The 22,416-nt window shown below is 48.5% G+C and overlaps 1 protein-coding gene across 1 annotated transcript in view; it reads left to right on the forward strand.

Annotated features, from left to right (window-relative positions):
- The first annotated feature begins 7,206 nt into the window (after positions 1-7,206).
- Positions 7,207-22,416, forward strand: part of LOC147096703 (uncharacterized) — a 37,050-nt gene continuing 21,840 nt past the window's right edge. The window contains exon 1 of the mRNA XM_085973127.1: positions 7,207-7,267. Within this exon, the coding sequence (XP_085829253.1) occupies positions 7,207-7,267 (61 nt within the window). The remainder of the gene's footprint in view (positions 7,268-22,416) is intronic.

Consider the following 22,416-nt stretch of genomic DNA (forward strand, 5'->3'; position numbering starts at 1 on the left):
GAGGCGAGAGAGAGGTTTAGGGAGGGAATTCCAGAGCCGAGGGCCTGGGCAGCTGAAGACGCGGCTGCCAGTGGTGGAGCGATGGAAATCGATGCAATGTACAGCCAGGAATGGGTAACTATGGTTTGAGGAGAGACTTGAGATACTGGAAATATTTCCAATGAAGCAGGGAAGGATAAGCGATTCCATAGATATTTTTTAATATGCACATCTTCCCCTCGAGTTCTTCTATTGTAAATCTGAGATCTCTGGTTACCGACCCACTTGCCAGAGGAGACAGTTTCTCCCAACTTGCGCTCTCTCAAAACCCCTCGTAATGTTGATGCTGGTGTGGAGCAGTTGGGTCAAATGGCCAGTTCCTGTGCTCTGCGCTCTATGTAATTCTATGCAAATAAAGAAAGACTTGCATTTATATAGCACCTTTCACCACCTCAGGACGTCCCAAAGCGCTTTACAGCCAATGAAGTACTTTTTGAAGTGTAGTCACTGTTGTAATGTAGGAAACACGGCAACCAATTTGTGCACAGCAAGCTCCCACAAACAGCAATGTGATAATAACTGGATCATTGTTTTTTTTTTTAGTGATGTTGATTGAGGGATAAATATTGGTCCCAGGACACCGGGTGGGGGGGGGGGGGGGGGAGTGCTCTCCTCCTCTTCAAAATAGTGGCCGTGGGATCTTCTACATCCACCTGATAGCAAACGGGGCCTCGGTTTAGCGTCTCATCCGAAAGAAGGCACCTCCGACAGTGCGGCGCTCCCTCAGCACTGCACTGGGAGTGTCACAGCCTAGATTTTTGTGCTCAAGTCTCTCGATTGGGACTTGAACCCACAACCTTCTGACTCAGAGGCGAGAGAGTGTGCTACCCACTGATCCACAGCTGACGCTATGAAATCTAGGAAATAAAATGGGATAATAACCGGGGAGAGATAGCTTACACCTTATTTAAAGCATGCACGCAGGTTGGCACTTTGTCTGATTGCAAGAGGAAATGTGAGGGCTATAGATGTTCAGCTATTGTTCCCAGTCATAATCCTTTCACTCGCGACACAAAGCAACGACATTGTACCAGAGCAGGAGGGGCTGTGTGTTCAATAATTCAGGCCGGGCCTCGGGAGACAATCTCATTCAGCCGAGACAGCAGGTGTCCCGAGAGATTACAGCATCTGCGTATGTGAGGACCGCCCCACCCAGCCCCACGCCCAACCCCTCAGACTAATCACCTGCGCTCCACACTTTCCTCCGCTACCAGGCGTGAAATATTAATGTCCCCGTTGAATTGTAATGGAAGATGCCGCTGAATGTAAAGTGGGCTTTGCACAGTTAGGTAGAATGTACGGCACAGAAACAGACCATTTTTTGCCCAACTGGTCCGTGGCGGTGTTTATGCTCCACACGAGCCTCCTCCCACCCCTCTTCATCTCACCCCATCAGCATAACCTTCTATTCCTTTCTCCCTCATGTGTTTATCTAGCTTCCCCTTAAATGCATCTATACTATTCGCTTCAACCACTCCCTGTGGTAGCGAGTTCCACATTCTCACCACTCTCTGCGGTAAAGAAGTTTCTCCTGAATTCCCTATTGGATTTATTAGTGACTGTCTTATATTGATGGCCCCTAGTTCTGGACTCCCCCCACAAGGGGAAACATCTCTACATCTACCCTATCGAATCCCTTCATAGTTTTAAAGGCCTCTATCAGGTCATCCCTCCGCCTTCTCTTTTCTAGACACAAGAGCCCCAGCCTGTTCGGTCTTTCCTGATAGTTAGAACCTCTCAGTTCTGGTATCATTCTTGTAAATGAGGAGATTGTCCTATGAGGAGAGAGTGAGTAGACTGGGCCTATATTCCGTAGAGTTTCGAAGAATGGGAGGTGATCTCATTGAAACATATAAAATTCTTAAGGGGCTTGACAGGGTAGAAGTTTTTGGTCGCCTGTCCTAATATCTCCTCATGTGTCTCGATATTTGATAACGTTCCTGTGACGCGCCTTGGGACGTTTTACTACGTTAAAGGCGCTATATAAATGCAAGTTGTCGTCATTTCCTGCCGTTTGTTGTATATTCACATGGTCGAATAGCCTGCTGATACCGACCGGCCTACCGGAGAATGGGTAAGGTGCTAGGGGAGGAGGGGTCTACAGAACCGGACCCCCAGCCCAAGGGGAAGGGAGGAAAGAAAGTATTGGAAGGAAATTTTGAGAAGCATTTATTTTCTTCCTGTTGTCTGAAGCTTTCCGCAACTAGGTATAAAATTCAATAAAAGTCTAATAAAATAAATAAAATTTCGTGTCAGCTGGTGGCACATTCGCCTGTGAGTCAGAAGGTCGTGGGTTCATAGTCCAATCCAGGGACTTGAGCACATAAATCTAGGCCGACACTCCCAGTGCAGTGCCGAGGGCGTGCCGCACTGTTGGAGGTGCCATCTTTCGGATGAGACATTAAACCGAGGCCCCGTCTGCTCGCTCAGGTGGATGTAAATGATCCCGCGGCCACTATTTCAAAGAAGAGCAGGGGGAGTTCTCCCCGGTGTCCTGACCAATATTTATCCCTCAACCAAACATAACAAAAAGAGATGATCTGGTCATTATCACATTGCTGTTTGTGGGAGCTTGCTGTGCGCAAATTGGCTGCCGCGTTTCCCACATTTCAACAGCGACTACACTTCAAAAAGTACTTCATTGGCTGTAAAGCGCTTTGAGACGTCCGGTGGTCGTGAAAGGCGCTATAGAAATGCAAGTCTTTTAACATTCTGCATTTCCCGCTTTGTATTTATGTCTAGTGCCTGGACTCGGGGTCAGTCTGTGTTCATTGAGATGCCACAGTTGATGAATTGGACAGAGATAATGTAACAGTGACTGATGGATTGCACAAGGTGGTGAGAGTCTGAAATTGAAAAACTCTTGCCGCTGTGTGACCTGGCTTTGGGTAACCTATTCACTCAAACACAGGAGATGCAATTGGACATTAATCATAGCACTTCATGAGCTATCCCTGCTCGTGGGTGTTGCTTAGCTGCATATTGGGAAGGTTCAAAAGACTTGTCACATTAGAGGTCAAATAAACATGTTATGCTTTTAGGCTATACCCAAATATTAACTCCATGGTTGCGTCATATATCACTTGCTCCCTACAAGCCAGAGTGTGACTTTACATGCACACTATCTGAAAGAAAGGACTTACATTTCTCCAGCGTCTTTCACGACCTCCGGACATCCCAAAGCGCTTTACAGCCAATGAAGAACTTTTTGAAGTGTGGTCACTGTTGTAATGTAGGAAACTCGGCAGCCAATTTGCGCACAGCAAGCTCCCACAAACAGCAATGTGATAACGACCGGATAATCTGTTTTTTTTTAAGTGATGTTGGTTGAGGGATAAATATTGGTCCCCAGGACACCGGGGAGAACTCCCCCTGCTCTTCTTTGAAATAGTGGCCGTCGGATGCTTAACGTCCACCTGAGAGAGCAGACTGAACATTTCAAAATATTGAATACCATACAAAGACAGTGTAAACCAATTGAATTGAATCCAGCCTAAAACTCTAGGTATTCAGTAGCTTTCAAGCCATTTATAGAACCTGCTCGACTTATATTCTATTGATAGCAATGGAATGAAATTCAGAAGGGTTCCAAGTAGGGTTCCCAACTGTGGTTGGACCTTATCCTGGAGGTCACCTCACAGGGCCTCCCACCTCCAACCGCCCTGCCCAGTCAAACAGCTTTTTATTTCCAACTCCAATATTTTCACAACTAATAAACAAGAATGTGCAAAACAAATGAATAAAAAAATGATTGTTCTTGACGCCCCCTGTGATTTTTCTCCCCGGGATCTGCTCGCGGCCGTGTCTGGGAGATTAATCTTCACTTCCTGAAGACTCCAGGCCAACCCTAGGGGGTTGGCAACCCCGAGTTGCAGAACATGTGGGTGATCTGCTCCACCAATCACAGCCCAGGCAGTCAAGACCACCCCATTGAGGTAGAGCCAGTGAAGAGCGTTGGCACAGATTGCCAAATTCCAGTGGGAGGTGTCACGGAGCCCAGGATCCCGCTCAGTTCTAGCTGTGGGGTCAATGATTTAAGTTAAGGTTCTGGCTGAGGGATAAAGAATCAGCAAGTTACTGTATCACCTGCTGCGTCACTGTTCTGAGACAGACGTGATCTTGCAGGAGGAATGGTTTGTCTTCAACTGTGCATAAACACAGGTCCCAACACAGACACAGACAGATACACACCTACACACCCACTCACAGACATACCTACAGACACACCCACACACTCCAACAGACACACACCTACAGACACACGTTCACACACACACAAATGCACACTGACACGCACACACACGGAGGTTGCGAGCTGGGATGGGACCTGCAGGGAACGGGTGATGCCAGGCGTGATGTGAGGTGGGAGTGGTTGATGCTGACCCTGGTAACAGCAGCAAAAGATAAAGTGAAAGGGTCACAACAAGCGTGGCCTCACCACCAGGGCAATAAACTGGCCCTCCGAAGAAATTCGTCTGGCGGGGGAGGGTGGTTGAGGGGGGCAATTGGGATTGTTGACTTGAACAAAGTCAACTCAATAAAGGTGGAAAATAATGAGCAGCTAATTGTACAAAGAATAATATGGACAGTGAGTGAAAACGAGCCCCAGCTGTCAGTTACAGAAGGATATTTCTAACCCATGGGGAGTAGTTTAAATAATAGATAACTTATCTTTTGTCAACTGTTGAGGTGTTGTCAATCTCCTTCATTAAAGTTTATGAGGATTACTAGATTGATTCCTGGGATGAGAGGGCTGTCCTATGAGGAGAGATTGAGTAGAATGGGCCGATACTCTCTGGAGTTTAGAAGAATGAGAGGTGATCTTACTGAAACATATAAAATTCTGAGGGGGATTGACAGGGTAGATGCTGAGCGATTGTTTGACCTGATTGGAGAGTCCAGAACTACACAGGATATACGGCACAGAAACAGGCCATTCGGCCCAACCAGTCCATGCCGGCGTTTATGCTCCACTCGAGCCTCCTCCCGTCTTTCCTCGTCTAAATCCACCAGCGTAACCCTCTGCTTGAGGGAGCGCTGCACTGTCGGAGGTGCTGTCTTTCGGATGAGACGTTAAACCGAGGCCCCGTCTGCTCTCTCAGGTGACCTCACGGCACTATTTCGAAGAACAGCAGAGGGAGTTCTCCCCCGGTGCCCTGGACAATACTTATCCCTCAAGAATCATCGTTAAATAAAACAGATGATCCGGTCATTATCACATTGCTGTGTGTGGGAGCTTGCTGTGCGCAAATTGACTGCTGCGTTTCCTACATTACAACAGTGACTACACTTCAAAAAGTACTTCATTGGCTGTAAAGCACTTTGGGACGTCCTGAGTTCGTGAAAGGCGCTGTAGAAATGCAAGTCTTTCTTTTCCAGTTTGGGGAAAGGTTTATTATTTTCAGTCATTTTTTATTAAGCTTTACTCAAGATTTCTTTTAAAAATGCACTTGTTTGCCTAGCATAGCGGATAAATCGGCTAATGAAACCGGTCCTCACTTCAATGGGGCCTGGTCTTCAAGGCAGGCAAGAGGCAGCGATGACTTGGGAAAGTGGTTCAACATCCTACTTGGCATCTTTGTGTAGGTCCGCACTGGTGCTGGGTGAAAGAAAGAAAGACTTGCATTTCTATAGCGCCTTTCACGACCACCAGACGTCCCAAAGCGCTTTACAGCCAATGAAGTACTTTTTGAAGTGTGGTCACTGTTGTAATGTAGGAAACGTGGCAGCCAATTTGCACACAGCAAGCTCTCACAAACAGCAATGTGATAACGACCAGATCATCTGTTTTTAATGATGTTGGTTGAGGGAGAAATATTGGCCCCAGGACACCAGGGAGAACTCCCCCTGTTCTTCTTCGAAATAGTGGCCGTGGGATCTTTTACGTCCACCTGAGAGAGCAGACGGGGCCTCGGTTTAACATCTCATCCGAAAGACAGCACCTCTGACAGTGCGGCACTCCCTCAGCACTGCACTGGGAGTGTCAGCCTAGATTTTTGTGCTCAAGTCTCTGGAGTGGGAGTTCTACAACAGGCATCGAAGAATGAGAGGGGATCGCATTGAAGCGTATAAAATTCTGACTGGGCTAGACAGACTGGATGCAGGGAGGATGTTTCCCCTGGCTGGGGGGGTCTAGAACGAGGGGTCACAGTCTCAGGATACGGGGTAGGACATTTAGGACTGAGATGAGGAGAAATTTCTTCACTGAGGGTGGTGAACCTGTGGAATTCTCTACCACAGAAGGCTGTGGAGGCCAAGTCACTGAATATATTTAAGGAGATAGATAGATTTCTAGACACAAAAGGCATCAAGGGGTATTGGGGAGAGAGCAGGAATATGGTATTGAGATGGAGGATCAGCCATGATCATATTGAATGGCGGAGCAGGCTCGAAGGGCTGAATGGCCGACTCCTGCTCCTATTTTCTATGTATCGAGGGGTTAATTGTAGATCACTTGTGGTGTGGAAAACAATGAGGTGCGTCATGTTATTATTGCGCTGTCAATAAGTGATCTTGCCCTTTAGAAAGCACACTGTGTTCTTTGTAATGTTGCTCATTAATATTGCACCATGTTCTCTTTGACTCTTTGGTCTTTTTTACAGACACGTTTTGAAATCTATTAGAGGAATCAAACTTTACAGCGCCTTCCATGCAGCAAATCGTCCCACAGGAGCGTAATCAGATTAAAAAATTGACAGCCCGAATCACACGAGGAGATGCTAGGACAGGTGACCAAGAGCTTGGTCAAAGAGGTCGGTTTTAAGGAGCGTCTTAAAGGAGGAGAGAGAGGCGGAGAGGTTTAGGGAGGGAATTCCAGAGCTCCGGGCCCAGGCGGCTGAAGGCACAGCCGCCAACGGTGGAGCGATGGAAATCGAGGGTACACAAAAGGCCAGAATTGGAGGAGCGCAGAGATCTCGGAGTGTTGTGGGGCTGCATTAGGCATTGTAGCTCCCACGGTTATTCTATCCCTCAGAATTCTTTCTCCAGTTTTCTCTCCGTCTTTCCCGTGCTGGTTGCCGCTGCGGGCACCCGTCTCATTTTGGTTCCGCACGAGAGTGGCCATTCTTCGGTGGGCTGTTCGACCAACCAGGGCCTTGCAGTCGCGCCTGGGCGCCAAGGTAAATATCAACGGCCGGAGTTCCCCTCTCTGGCCAGTTTTCTGGCGGGATGAGAATTCCACCCATCCTCTTGACGGTTTCCTGGATCGTGGGAATCACCTCGTCTGCAGGTCAGGCTTCCGGTGGGGTTCCCGCCAGTGCGAGGGCACAGAATCCCGGCAGTGCTGCAGTGGGACTGCTGCACCTATATCTGGCATGGCAATGTACAAGGTCCTACATCTGGTAGGAAGTCTTATATGCGGCAATGTTGTGCAGGAGGTCCTTTATGTGGCAAGGCAATGTAGGAGGCCCCACATGTGGAATAATTCTTCAAGTGAACTCTTGTACCCCTGGATGTTACAGGAGAAAACTGGTCATCTAAGAGGCCTACTTCTGTTACATATCTCTCTATGGCAACTTTCTCTTGTCTGTCACTATTTTAGAACATAAGAACATAAGAAACAGGAGCAGGAGTAGGCCATTCGGCCCCTCGAGCCTACTCCGTCATTCAATAAGATCATGGCTGATCCAATCTTGGCCTCAACTCCACTTTCCCGCTCTCTCCCCACACCCCTTGACTCCCTTGTAGTTCAAATGTCTGTCAATCTCCGCCTTGAATATATTCAATGACTCCGCCTCCACAGCTCTCTGGGGTAGAGAATTCCAAAGATTCACGACCCTCAGAGAGAAGAAATTCCTCCTCATCTCCGTCTTAAATGGGCGACCCCATATTCTGAAACTATGCCCCCTAATTCTAGATTCCCCCACGAGGGGAAACATCCTCTCAGCATCCACCCTGTCAATCCCCCTCAGAATCTTATACGTTTCAATAAGATCACCTCTCATTCTTCTAAACTCCAATGAGTATAGGCCCAACCTGCCCAACCTTTCGTCATACGTCAACCTCTTCATCCCAGGAATCAACCCCGTGAACCTTCTCTACACTGCCTCCAATGCAAGTATATCCTTCCTTAAATAAGGAGACCAAAACTGTACGCAGTACTCCAGGTGTGGTCTCACCAGCGCCCTGTACAGTTGTAGCAGGACTTCCCTACTTTTATACTCCATCCCCCTTGCGATAAAGGCCAACATTCAATTAGCCTTCCTAGTTAATTTTATTGACACTGACCTCAATCGTTGGCGAAGCTTATGGCCTACCCTAAACCCCATCCTCGCAAACTGTGCCAGATCAGCTGTGGCTCAGTGGGTAGCACCCTCGCCTCTGAGTCAGAAGGTTGGGGGTTCGAGTCCCCACTCCAGATACCAGAGCACAAAAATCCAGACTGACTCTCCAGTGCAGCACTGAGGGAGTGCTGCACTGTCGGAGGTGCCGTCTTTCAGAGGAGACGTTAAACCGAGGCCCCGTCTGCTCTCTCAGGTGGATGCAAAAGATCCCACGGCCACTATTTCGAAGAAGAGCAGGGGGAGTTCTCCCCGGTGTCCTGGGGCCAATATTTATCCCTCAACCAACATCACTAAAAGACTGGATGATCTGGTCAATATCACATTGCTGTTTGTGGGAGCTTGCTGTGCGCAAATTGGCTGCCGCGTTTCCCACATTACAACAGTGACTACACTTCAAAAAGTACTTCATTGGCTGTAAAGCGCTTATAGAACATCTGGTGGTCGTGAAAGGCGCTATAGAAATGTCTTACTTGATGCACGAACGGGGAATTAAAAGCTCGCCAGTGTGCGACTGTGGTCACGCAGAACAGACCACGGAACAGAAAACGACTCACTGCCCGATTCACAAGTACGGAAGGAGGCATCACAGCGACACACTCCGCTACTCCAGATGCAACTATCTGGCTTAACCCCCTCAATGTAAAATAACAGTTGTTGCTCTACATCCGCCCCAGCCCCATGAAGTCGTGTTAAGAGTGCGTTGTGGTAGGGGAAAAGATGATTGTAGTAGTCTGTGAATTGATTGAGATGTTGCTGGATCTCAAACGCGTTTTGCCGCTGTCAGATCGTGAGCCTTTAGTCGCTGTGTTGGGTGAGGTTCTCCTCTCCAGACAGAACCTGACATGAATCAGTCATTCATGAAAGAAAGACTGATGAAATAATACTGAGCAGCCTGCAGGTGGCACTGTCCAGGGAGAGTATAAATACTCGGGCACGGGCCCAGCTTGCGCAGGACATTCTTAACAGGAACTAGTGAAGGACGCAACTAGACCTCCATGTTGTAAAACAGTTGATTAAAGCTTTGTTTAACGCTTAGACCAAGTGCCTAGTAGTTTTCTTACATCAGAGCGTACCAGTGGAATTTGCATCTAATTATTTAAATTCAGACCCTCTGTTAGCTCAATGCCTGCCCTGGATTAATCGCGCTCTGGTACCGGGAGACTGAATAAATCTAAAATCTAATGCCACACTTGTTTTTTTTTTCATTTTCCCCGCTTTCAATTCTCTCAACCCGCCCTGCACCTGCTAAGAAACTGACCCCAACACTGGGGTGTGATTGCATGGTCGTCGGTCAGCCTCAGTATCTGGACCAAGAGACCATTCTGCATAAAGTGTCAGCCGTGGCTCAGTGGGCAGCGCTCTCTCTCGCCTCTGCGTCAGAACGTCGTGGGTTCAAGTCCCACTCCAGAGACTTGAGCACAAAAATCTAGGCTGACACTCCAGGGGCATGCTGCACTGTTGAAGGTGCTGCACTGTTGAAGGTGTTGTATCTTGCTTGGATGAGATGTTAAAGTCTGAGGCCCTGTCTGGATATAAAAGAGGTTACAGATTGTGGTGGAATACAATTCTGCTGCTGCTGATGGCCCACAGCGCCTCATGGATGCCCAGTTTTGAGCTGCTAGATCTGTTCTGAATCTATCCCATTTAGCACGGTGGTAGTGCCACACAACACGATGGAGGGTGTCCTCAGTGTGAAGACGGGACTTCGTCTCCACAATGGCTGTGCGGTGGTCACTGCTACCAATACTGTCATGGACAGTTGCATCTGCGACAGGTAGATTGGTGAGGATGAGGTCAAGTAGGTTTTTCCCTCATGTTGGTTCTCTCACCACCTGTCGCAGGCCCAGACTGGCAGTTATGTCCTTCAAGACTCGGCCAGCTCAGTCAGTAGTGGTGCTACTGAGTCACTCTTGGTGATGGACATTGAAGTCCCCCACCCAGAGTACATTCTGTGCCCTTGTTACTCTTAGTGCTTCTTCCAAGTGGTGATCAACATGGCGGAGTACTGATTCATCAGCTGAGGGAGGGCGGTAGGTGGTAATCAGCAGGAGGTACTTAGAAGAAGAGCAGGGGAGTCTCTCCCCAGTGTCCTAGCCAACATTTTTCCTTCCTCTCTAACACCTAAAACAAATGATCTGGTCATTATCTCATTGCTGTTTGTGGGACCTTGCTGTGCACAATCTCCAACAGTGACTACACTTCCAAAAGTACTTCATTGGCTGTAAAGCGTCCTGAGGTCGTGAAAGGTGCTATATAAATGCAAGTTCTTTCATTTTATATTGCTAGCGATGTCCTACTGCCATTCTGCACACATCAGATTATCTAGTAACCTGTCAACTACATTTTGGTAAATCACTCAATCTTCAGACTTCTGGTGCAAAAACTCCTCAGCAACATTTAATTAAATCGATGGCGAGCCTTGTGACTGGAAACTTAGTTGCCAACCTGCTGAATGATTGGACCTTGATTGGCTCAAATTAAAATTTCTTGTTGAAGCAACGGTAGCATAGTGGTAAAGTTACTGGACTAGAAATCCAGAGGCCTGGACTAATGATCCAGGTAGACATGAGTTCAAATCCCACCACGGCAGCTGGGGAATTTAAATTCAGTTAATTAAATAAATCTGGAATAAAAAGCTAGTATCAGTAGCTATGGTAACTGGATTGTTGTGAAAACCCAACTGGTTCACTAATGCCCTTTAGGGAAGGAAATCTGTCGTCCTTACCCGGTCTGGCCGATATGTGACTCCAGACCCACAACAATGTGGTTGACTCTAAACTGCCCTCTGAAATGGCCCAGCAAGACACTCAGTTGTAACAAACTACTACGAAACACAATAATAAGAATAAAACTGGATGGACCACCTTGGCACCGGCTACGGACACGACAACTGCAAAGTCCTCCTTACCAACATCTGGGGACTTGTGCCAAAATTGGGAGAGCTGTCCCACAGACTAGTCAAGGAACAGCCTGACATAGTCATACTCACAGAATCATACCTTTCAGCTAATGTCCCAAACTCCTCCATTACCGTCCCTGAGTATGTCCTGACCCACCGGCAGGACAGACCCACCAGGGATGGCGGCACAGTGGTATACAGTTGGGAAGGAGTAGCCGTGGGAGTCCTCAAAATTGACTCCAGACCCCACGATGGCTTCAGGTCAAACACGGGCAAGTGAAACCTCCTGCTGATTACCACCTACCGCCCTCCCTCAACTGATGAATCAGTACTCCTCCATGTTGAACACCACTTGGAAGAAGCACTGAGAGTAGCAAGAGCACAGAATGTACTCTGGGTGGGGGACTTCAGTGTCCATTACCAAGAGTGACTCGGTAGCACCGAGCTGGCCGAGTCCTGAACGACATAACTGCCAGTCTGGGCCTGCGACAGGTGGTGAGAGAACCAACACGAGGGGAAAAACCTACTTGACCTCATCCTCACCAATCTACCTGTCGCAGATGCCTCTGTCCATGATAGTATTGGTAGCAGTGACCACCGCACAGCCCTTGTGGAGACGAAGTCTGGTCTTCACGCTGAGAACACCCTCCATCGTGTTGTGTGGCACTACCACCGTGCTAAATGGGATAGATTCAGAACAGATCTAGCAGCTTAAAACTGGGCATCCATGAGGCACTATGAGCCATCAGCAGCAGCAGAATTGTATTCCACCACAATCTGTAACCTCCTGGCCCGGCATATCCCTCACTCTACCATTACCACGAAGCCAGGGGACCAACCCTGGTTCAATAAGGAGTATAGAAGAGCATGCCAGGAACAGCACCAGGCATACCTAAAAATGAGGTGCCAACCTGGGGAAGCTGCAACACAGGACTACATGCATGCTAAAAACCGGGAGCAGCATTCTATAGACAGGGCTAAGCGATCCCACTATCAACGGGTCAGATCAAAGCTCTGCAGTCCTGCCACATCCAGTCGTGAATCGTGGTGGACCATTAAACAACTAATGAGAGGAGGAGGCTCCATGAATGTCCCCATCCTCAATGATGGTGGAGCCCAGCACGTGAGTGCAGAAGACAAGGCTGAAGCGTTTGCAACCATCTTCAGCCAGAAGTGCCGTGTGGATGATCCATATCAGCCTCCATTTATATATTCAGTCTTTGGGGAGGCTTCCTGATCCTTTCTGGATAGTGCCTTTCCCGAGTGTCTTGCTCTTGGTGCGGAGACGATTCTGGCCCCCTGTCGTCAGTTGGGTCATCAGCTTCCGATGCTACTGTTTCTGGGGTAGATGCGACCTGTACGTCGGGTTCCTCACCAGGTACGTATGGGCGAGGCATGGGGTTGACTTGTTCCTGTGACTCTAGGATCTGGTCAGCATGGCATCTCACAATGTTCTCCCCAACATCCACTGTGTACATTAGTGGGCCCTGCCGTGTGCATATTGTTCCTGGCTGCCATTTTTCTGTTCGGTAGTCGCGGGCCAAGACTGGTTGCCCTACATTGAAGCTCCTTGTTGGCTTCTCATGGATGTGCTGGAATTGCTTACTCTCAACATCTCTTCGTACGTTTGGTCTGAGCAAATCCAGGCGAGATCTTAACCTTCAGTTAAAGAACATCATGGCCGGGGCCTGGTTGGTGACTGCATGTGTCGCATTCCGGTAGGCGAACAGGAAATTGTCCACCTTCTGCTGCAGCGGAATGTTGTCATTGTACATAGCCTTTATTGCCTTCTTAAAGGTTTGCACGAACCTCTCAGCCAATCCATTTGTGGCTGGATGATACGGGGCGGATGTGTAATGCCGTACCCCATTCTTATTCATAAACCTCCGGAACTCTTCGGACACAAACTGTGGTCCGTTATCGGAGCAAATCTGTTCTGGCAAGCCGTTCCTGGCAAAAATGGTCCGTAGGACTGCAATAGTTTTCTCCGTGGTGGTGGAGGACATTTTGATGACCTCAGGCCATTTCGAGTGCGCATCCACGGCTATTAAAAACAATGAGTCCATGAATGGACCAGCAAAATCAATATGCACCCATTGCCATGGAGATGAGGGCCACTCCCATGGGTGTAGAGGGGCATGTGGTGGTGCATTTTGGACTTTCTGGCATCCTGAGCAGCTCTTGGTCAGGTCCTCGATTTGTTTATCGATTCCCGGCCACCACACATAAGCCCTGGCAAGGCTTTTCATTTTTACCCCTCCCAGATGACCCTCATGAAGCTCATTGAGCACTCTATCCCTTAACTTGGGTGGAATTACAACTCAGGATCCACACATCAAGGTCCCCCGGCATACTGACAGCTGTTCTCTTCTTGTCGAGAATGCTGGCAACAGTGAGTCGCCATGTGCTGGCCATCCCTTCACCGTCAAATCATATACCCGAGACAGTGTCGGGTCATTTCGGGTCTCCTTTTCTATACGAGTGTTAGTTACCGGTAGGTATTCAACCAAAGTCGAATGAAATATTTCGACAGGATCCACTGCTGGTGCTTCCTCCGCAGTAGGCAGTGGCAGGCGTGATAGCCCATCAGCATTTCCATGCTGTTTCGTGCCCTTATATTCAATCTCATAGTGGTGCGCCCCTAGAAAGAGTGACCATCTTTGTAGTCATTGCGCAGTCATCACCGGAACGCCCTTCTTCAGATTAAAAATGGAGACAAGAGGCTGGTGGTCAGTCAGCAAGGTGAATTTCTGCCCGTGCAGATAGTGATTGAACTTTTTCACTCCCCACACTAGGCTGAGGGCCTCCCTGTCAATCTGGGTATAGTTACGCTCGGCTGAGGTTAGTGATCGTGACGCAAGGGCTATTGGCCTCTCTGAGCTGTCCGAGAATTTGTGCGACAGCACCGCTCCAATGCCGTAGGGTGACGCATCACATGCCAACCGAATTGGTAGTGCTGGGTTGAAATGGGCCAATACCTCTTTCGATGTGATTAGTGTTTTGCTCTTCTGGAAAGCTCGTTTACATTCGTCACTCCACTTCCATGGCACTCCAGTTTGCAGTAGGGTGTTCAGTGGGTGTAGTATTGTAGACAAATTTGGCAAGAACTTATGGTAGTAGTTTACCAGCCCGAGGAACGACCTCAGTTGTGACACGTTTTCTGGTGCTGGAGCCTTGACTACTGCCTCAATCTTTTCTGGGGATTTATGTAACCCCTCTTTATCGATAACGTGGCCACAATACGAGATCTGTTTTTTTAAAAACTCGCATTTGGGGCAGTTAGCTCGGAGCCCATATTCCTTCAATCTAGTGAGCACCTGCTCCAGGTTGGCGAGGTGATCACTGTCATTTTCGCCTGTAACCAGGATGTCGTCCAAATAACACTGGGTCCCTGGGATCCCTTGCAGGACTTGTTCCATTGCCCTTTGCCAAATAGCTGGAGCTGATGCTACCCCGAATACCAGCCGGTTGTATTGGTAGAGACCTTTATGGGTGTTGATTGTGAGGTATTTTTTTGATGCTTCTTCTACCTCCATTTGCAGATACGCCTGGGCCAGATCAATCTTAGTGAAGCATTTCCCTCCAGATAGCGAGGCGAAAATATCTTCAATCCGCGGAAGTGGATATTGCACGGTGTGAAGGACTGGGTTCACTGTTACCTTAAAGTCCCCACAGATGCGAACCTTCCTTGGTTCCCCAAGCATGCTGCTCAACGACTTTTTCATCACAGGGACGATGGGTGTAGCCCACTCGCTCCAGTCTGCCTTAGACAGTACTCCTGAATGTTCCAAACTCTCCAGCTCTGCTTCGACGGCTGGGCGGATCGCATAAGGTACCGGTCTGGCCTTAAAAAATTTTGGGCTTGCGTTTTCTTCGATTTTAATTGTTGCTGTCATGCCTTTTAGTGCTCCGAGTCCTTGCTGGAACACTTCTTGCGTGTTGGTTAGGATCTTTGACAGTCGCCCAGGTGTGACGTCGTCATCCTTTTTGGCAGCCACAGTCAGTGCTTGTATGGAATGCCAATCCAGCTGTATTTTCCAGATCCATTCACGTCCCGGTAATGGTGGTCCTCCATCTTGCAATACATACAGGTCTAGTTTTGGTGTTTCCTTACTGTTATATATAACGGTCACCCTTATTTTTCCTTTGGGGTAGACTTTTTGCCCCGCGTACGTCTTCAAAATAATTTTTGTGTCTCTCAAGGGTATGTGTGAGAATAGTCGCTCGTAGTCCCGTCAGTTTATGACTGTTAGGGCTGATCCTGTGTCCAATTCCATTTTTACCTGGACTCCTGCTATCTTGAGAGTGACCCAAATGGTTCAGTGATCCTCCGTTTTGATCACATTATGTAGTTTCAGACAACTCAGCTCCCTGCTTTCGGAGTCGGTATCACTCTTTTGTTCGTCTGAACTGTTCTCCGTCACCTTATGTACCTTCTTGTACTTTTCTTTTGGAGATTTCTTATTGCTGGTTTTCTTTCCCGACCTGCAGACTCGTGCTATGTGTCCTACTTTTCCACACTGTCTGCACACTTTGTCTTTGAACCAGCAATCATTGTGGTCGTGTGTTGTTCTGCCGCAGTGATAGCACTTCTCTGTTCTGTATGACATTTCGTTTGTGCCATATTCTTGCGGTCTCTGTTGTATCTCTGCAGCGCCCCATGCTGCTGCTTCATATGATACCGCAATGCTGAAAACCTTTTCCAGCGTAAGGTCCTTTTCAGATAAAAGCCGTTTCTGGGTTCCTTCACTTTGAAGCCCACACACAAACTTGTCCCTTAAGGTATCTGCCAGTCCCGTTCCAAACTGGCAGTGTTTCGATAGTTTGCGCAGTTCTGTTAAATAATCTGCATTGCTTTCATCCTTATGCTGGTTCTGTTTGTGAAACTTGAATCTTTCTGCTATCAGCAGCGGTGTGGGGTTTAAATGTTCCTGTAGTATCGTCACTATGTCTCCAAAACTCTTTTCCACTGGCTTCGCTGGGGTTACTAGATTTTGTAATAAGCCATACGTCTTTGCACCCATTAAATTTAACAATACCGGCGCTTTCTTGTCATCTGACACCTCATTTGCCTTGCAGTATACCTCTATTCGTTCGACATATGTAGTCCAATCTTCGACTTCATTGTCAAATGCGGTGATACTGCCACTCTTCGGCATTTTGGGTGTGGTTTAATATGGCTTAAAATGGCATCTCCCGCGCTTTCCTTCCTCCCCCGCTGCTGCCAACGCCACTTTCAGCGGTCCTCGTGGCAATGGCGGCGCCCTGTAGGTTTCGCGCGCTTCTCCTGCGCTGCTGCCAACGCCGCTCTCGGCGGTCCTCGTGGCAATGGCGGCGCCTCACGGGTTTCTGCGCGTCTCTCTCCCTCTCCTCGACGCTGCTCAGCCCCTGAACACTGGCTGTGCCCTGTGCGCTCTGCCCTCTCTCTCTCTCTCTCCCGTCGACGCTGCTCAGCCCTTTGCTGTGCCGCTCGGTCGGGCTCTAGCCCGCCGCTGTCCGGGAAGGGTCTGCTCACTACCTGTTGCCAGCCCGTTTCGCTGGACCACCGCGACTGGAAAGCCAAACCTGGCTCTCAACAGCCTCCCCCGCAATTCTCAAGCCTCTGCTGGATGACTGGGCGGTTGCCCGTGGTTGACGCCCGTGTCTCTGGCCTTGACCTCCAATCTACTGGTCTCCAGGAACGAATCCCTGGGAGGTGATGCAGAGTTGCAGGTAGGATCGAATTTGCCTCGTCGCCAATGTTGTGTCCGTCGGTAGTAAGACACAAGACTGCAGGAGAACGGTACAACAGGTGTTTACTCAACGTGGCTCACTCTGGAACTGAACTGTACAGATTACTACTCAGTGCTATATACAGGTGTGGTCACTGCCGGTACTACAGTATACATGAGCTGTAAAAAATAGTTCCCCCCTTAAAGGTATATACATTACAGACTGCTATCAAGCGGTACTTACTCACCAATAACCTGCTCACTGATGCCCAGTTTGAGTTCCACCAAGAACACTTGGCTCCCGACCTCATTACAGCCTTGATCCAAACATGGACAAAAGAGCTGAATTCCAGAGGTGAGGTGAGGGTGACTGCCCTTGACATCAAGGCAGCATTTGACCGAGTGTGGCATGAAGGAGCCCTAGTAAAACTGAAGTCAATGGGAATCAGGGGGAAAACTCTCCACTGGCTGGAGTCATACCTAGCACAAAGGAAGATGGTTGTGGTGATTGAAGGTCAATCATCACAGCCCCAGGACATCGCTACAGGAGTTCCTCAGGGTAGTGTCCTAGGCCCAACCATCTTCAGCTGCTTCATCAATGATCTTCCCTCCAACATAAGGTCAGAAATGGGGATGTTCACTGATGACTGCACAGTGTTCAGCACCATTCACAACTCCTCAGATAATGAAGCAGTCCATGCCCGCATGCAACAAGACCTGGACGACGTTCAGGCTTGGGCTGGTAAGTGTCAGGTAACATTCGCACCACAGATGTGCCAGGCAATGACTATCTCCAACAACCGAGAGTCTAACCACTGCCCCTTGACATTCAACGGCATTACCCTCACTGAATCCCCCACCATCAACATCCTGGGGGTCACCATTGACCAGAAACTTAACTGGACCAGCCACATAAATACCGTGGCTACAAGGCCAGGTCAGATGCTAGGTATTCTGCGGCGAGTGTCTCACCTCCTGACTCCCCAAAGCCTTTCTACCATCTACAAGGCACAAGTAGGGAATGTGATGGAATACTCTCCACTTGCCTGGATGAGTGCAGCTCCAACAACACTCAAGAAGCTCGACACCATCCAGGACAAAGCAGCCCGCTTGATTGGCACCCCATCTACCACCTTAAACATTCACTCCCTCCACCACCGGTGCACCGTGGCTGCAGTGTGTACCATCTACAAGATGCACTGCAGCAACTCACCAAGGCTTCTTCGGCAGCACCTCCCAAACCCGCGACCTCTTCCACCTAGAAGGACAAGGGCAGCAGGCGCTTGGGAACACCACCACCTCCATGTTCCCCTCCAAGTCACACACCATCCCGACTTGGAAATATATCGGCCGTTCCTTCATCGTTGCTGGGTCAAAATCCTGGAACTCCCTCCCTAACAGCACTGTGGGAGCACCTTCACCACACAGACTGCAGCGGTTCAAGAAGGCGGCTCACCACCACCTTCTCAAGGGGCAATTAGGGATGGGCAATAAATGCTGGCCTTGCCAGCGACGCCCACATCCCATAAACGAATTTAAAAAAAACAATCCAGGACTTTATCTTTGACACTTCTTTCAGGAAAGATTGTTCCCAAAACTTAATTTTAGGTCTCCTCCAGCCTGGCCACCCTCCGAGAACTCTGGCCTCTTGTGCATCCCCCACTTCTTTTAGCCCCACCATTGGCGGCTGTGCCTTCAGCCTGGGCCCTGAGCTCTGGAATTCCCTCCCTAAACCTCTGTGCCTCTCTCTCTGCCTTTAAGACGTTCCAAAAAAACCTAGTTAGGCCACAGCTGGAATACTGTGTGCAGTTCTGGTCGCCACACTATAGGAAGGATGCGATTGCATTGGAGAGGGTGCAGAGGAGATTCACCAGGATGTTACCTGGGCTGGAGCGCTTCAGCTATGAAGAGAGACTGGACAGGCTGGGGTTGTTTTCCTTAGAGCAGAGAAGGCTGAGGAGGGGACCTGATTGAGGTGTACAAAATTATGAGGGGCATAGATAGGGTAGATAGAAAGGAACTTTTCCCCTTAGTAGAGGGGTCAATAACCAGGGGGCATAGTTTCAAAGTAAGGGGCAGGAGGCTTAGAGGGGATTTGAGGAAAAACTTTTTCACCCAGAGGGTGGTTGGAATCTGGAACTCACTGCCTGAAAGGGTGGTAGAGGCAGGAACCCTCACAACATTCAAGAAGCATTTAGCTGAGCACTTGAAACGCCATAGCATACAAGGCTATGGACCAAGTGCTGGAAAATGGGATTAGAACAGACAGGGCTTGATGGCCGGCGCGGACACGATGGGCCGAAGGGCCTCTTTCTGTACTGTATAACTCTATGACCCTATGACTCTACCTCTTTGACTAAGCTTTTGGTCACCTGTCCTAATATCTCCTCGGTGTCAATTTTTGTCTGATAATCGCTCCTGTGAAGTGCCTCGGGACGTTTTACTACGTTAAGGGCGCTATATAAATGCATGTTGTCGTTGTTGTATCAGCGTTAAAGTTCATCTACATTGTGCGGTACAGGAAGCTTTCGATTTACTGGCACCTAAATAACTGGAAATCTCGGTTAACCGGCAAAATTCAGGAGTAGGTTCAGGTAACTTTTATTACTTGCCTCCCTCCATTTGTTGCTGTGCAAGGGTGTGGCTGCAGCTGTTGCTAAGTTACAGAGACGCTTGCAACTTGTGGCCATTGTTCTGAACCTGTTGCTAAGCAGCAGGGTTTGTTGCTTTATACGGAGCTCTCAGCTCCGTATCTTTTACTATAGCGTTCAGTTATCCGGAATTGTTGATGAACCGGTACCACGTCGGTCCCGTCCGTGCCGGATAAAAAAAAGTTTTCTGTATCTTCTCAAAGATCTCCTAATTACAATTGGAACGTTTCCCCCCCTTCAGTGGCGTAGTCTGCTTGGTCATACAGACTGGAAGGTTCCAGGTCTGATACCAATCTTGGGCTAGGGCAGCAGCTGACTTCAGTGTTGTATGAAAGAAATAATCCTAATGAATGCCCCTGACCTTGAGCAATTTAATCATTAGAAAGCTAATGAGCAATTACTATGGATTTCAGCTTTGAAGGCTGGATGTAAAAAATAATTTGTAATAGGTTAGTGGGGCCCTCATTAAGGAATTTAAAACATTAAATAATCTAGATAATCAAGAATATTGCTTCAAATTAGGGCAGGATAATAGGATCAGCAAACATGAATTTAAATTAGAAGTAAATTTAAAGCAGGTATCTATGTTATATTATAAAAAAAGCCTTGCTTAAGGCGTTCTGTTATTGTGATTTTCTGTCAATATTTACCATTTGCTATGTTAACATTTCTCATTGAATCTTGCCCTGTCAACAATCATATAACACACACTGTGGTATCAATAGATGATTAAGCACCATGCATAGGGCAAGGTTATCGTGAGTTTGATTATGCTTTTCTATCAACATCTCCCATTGTAAATTGCTACGTCAAATGTCACGGTGCTGTCGCCGGCTCTGGCCACCAGGTGTCTCTGGGGGTGAATAGGAAGGGGTTGAGTCCATTGGGATTCTGTACAATGGGAGTGAATGGGAAGGGGTTGAGTCCACTGGGGTTCTGTACAATAGGAGTGAATGGGAAAGGATTTGGTCCAATGGGATTCTGTACAATAGGAGTGAATGGGAAGGGGTTTGGTCCTTTGGTATTCTGTACAATAGGAGTGAATGGGAAGGGGTTTGGTCCTTTGGTATTCTGTACAGTGGGAGTGAATGGGAAGGGGTTTGGGCCATTGGGACTCTATACAGTGGGAGTGAATGGGAAGGGGTTTGGTCCATTGGGACTCTATACAGTGGGAGTGAATGGGAAGGGGTTTGGTCCATTGGGATTCTGTACAGTGGGAGTGAATGGGAAGGGGTTTGGTCCATTGGGATTCTGTACAGTGGGAGTGAATGGGAAGGGGTTTGGTCCTTTGGGATTCTGTACAGTGGGAGTGAATGGGAAGGGGTTTGGGCCATTGGGATTCTGTACAATGGGAGTGAATGGGAAGGCGATTATCAAACAAAATCTGACACTGAGCCACATAAGGAGATATTAGGACAGGTGACCAAAAGCTTGGTCAAAGAGGTCGGTTTTAAGGAGCATCTTAAAGGAGGAGAGAGGCAGAGAGAGGCAGGGAATTCCAGAGCTTAGGGCCCAGGCAACAGAAGGCACGGCCACCAATGGTGGAGTGATTATAATCAGTGATGCTCAAGAGGGCAGAATTAGAGGAGCGCAGATATCTCGGGGGGTTGTGGGGCTGGAGGAGATTACAGAGATAGGGAGGGGCGAGGCCATGGAGGGATTTGAAAACAAGGATGAGAATTTTGAAATCCAGGCGCTGCTTAACCGGGAGCCAATGTAGGTCAGCGAGCACAGGGGGTGATGGGTGAACGGGACTTGGTGCGAGTTAGGACACGGGCAGCCAAGTTTTGGATGACCTCAAGTTTACGTAGGGTGGAATGTGGGAGGCCAGCCAGGAGTGCGTTGGAACAGTCAAGTCTAGAGGTAACAAAGGCATGGATGAGGGTTTCAGCAGCGGATGAGCTGAGGCAAGGGGCGGAGACGGGCGATGTTACAAAGGTGGAAGTAGGCGGTCTTAGTTATGCTGTGGATATGTGGTCGGAAGCTCATTTCAGGGTCAAATATGACACCAAGGTTGTGAACAGTGTGGTTCAGCCTCAGACAGATGTTAGGGAGAGGGATGGAGTCAGTGGCTGGGGAACGGAGTTTGTGGTGGGGACCAAAAACAATGGCTTCGATCTTCCCAATATTTAATTGGAGAAAATGTTTGCTCATCCAGAACTGGATGTCGGACAAGCAGTCTGACAATTTAGAAACCGTGGAGGGGTCGAGAGAGGTGGTGGCGAGGTAGAGCTGGGTGTCGTCAGCGTACGTGTGGAAACTGACGCTGTGGTTTCGGATGATGTCGCCGAGGGGCAGCATGTAGATGAGAAATAGGAGGGGGCCAAGGATAGATCCTTGGGGGACACCAGAGGTAACGATGTGGGAGCGGGAAGAGAAGCCGTTGCAGGTGATTCTCTGGCTACGATTAGATAGATAAGAATGGAACCAGGCGAGTGCAGTCCCACCCAGCTGGACGACGGTGGAGAGGCGTTGGGGAAGGATGGAGTGGTCAACCGTGTCAAAGGCTGCAGACAGGTCAAGAAGGATGAGGAGGGATAGTTTACCTTTGTCACAGTCACAAAGGATAATCGCTCCTGTGAAGGGCCTCGGGATGTTTTACTACATTAAAGGCGCTATATAAATACAAGTCATTAGGAATTGGTCCATTTGTTCCCCTGTATCACAAAACCAGTCTTCTAGCACGGGTGGAAGATTCCAGAACCCTGGAATGAACTGGTCAGCTAAGGAACATACTTCAGCTCCAAGCAACAATGCAAGAGGTTTTGAAATAATATAAAGTCCATTTTTTTTACTCATTCACGGGATGTGGGCATCGCTAGCAAGGCCAGCAT

The sequence above is a fragment of the Somniosus microcephalus genome, chromosome 34, assembly GCF_052327205.1.
Source record: "Somniosus microcephalus isolate GS21.2 chromosome 34, FLI_Smic_1.0, whole genome shotgun sequence".
NCBI classification, from domain to species: domain Eukaryota; kingdom Metazoa; phylum Chordata; class Chondrichthyes; order Squaliformes; family Somniosidae; genus Somniosus; species Somniosus microcephalus.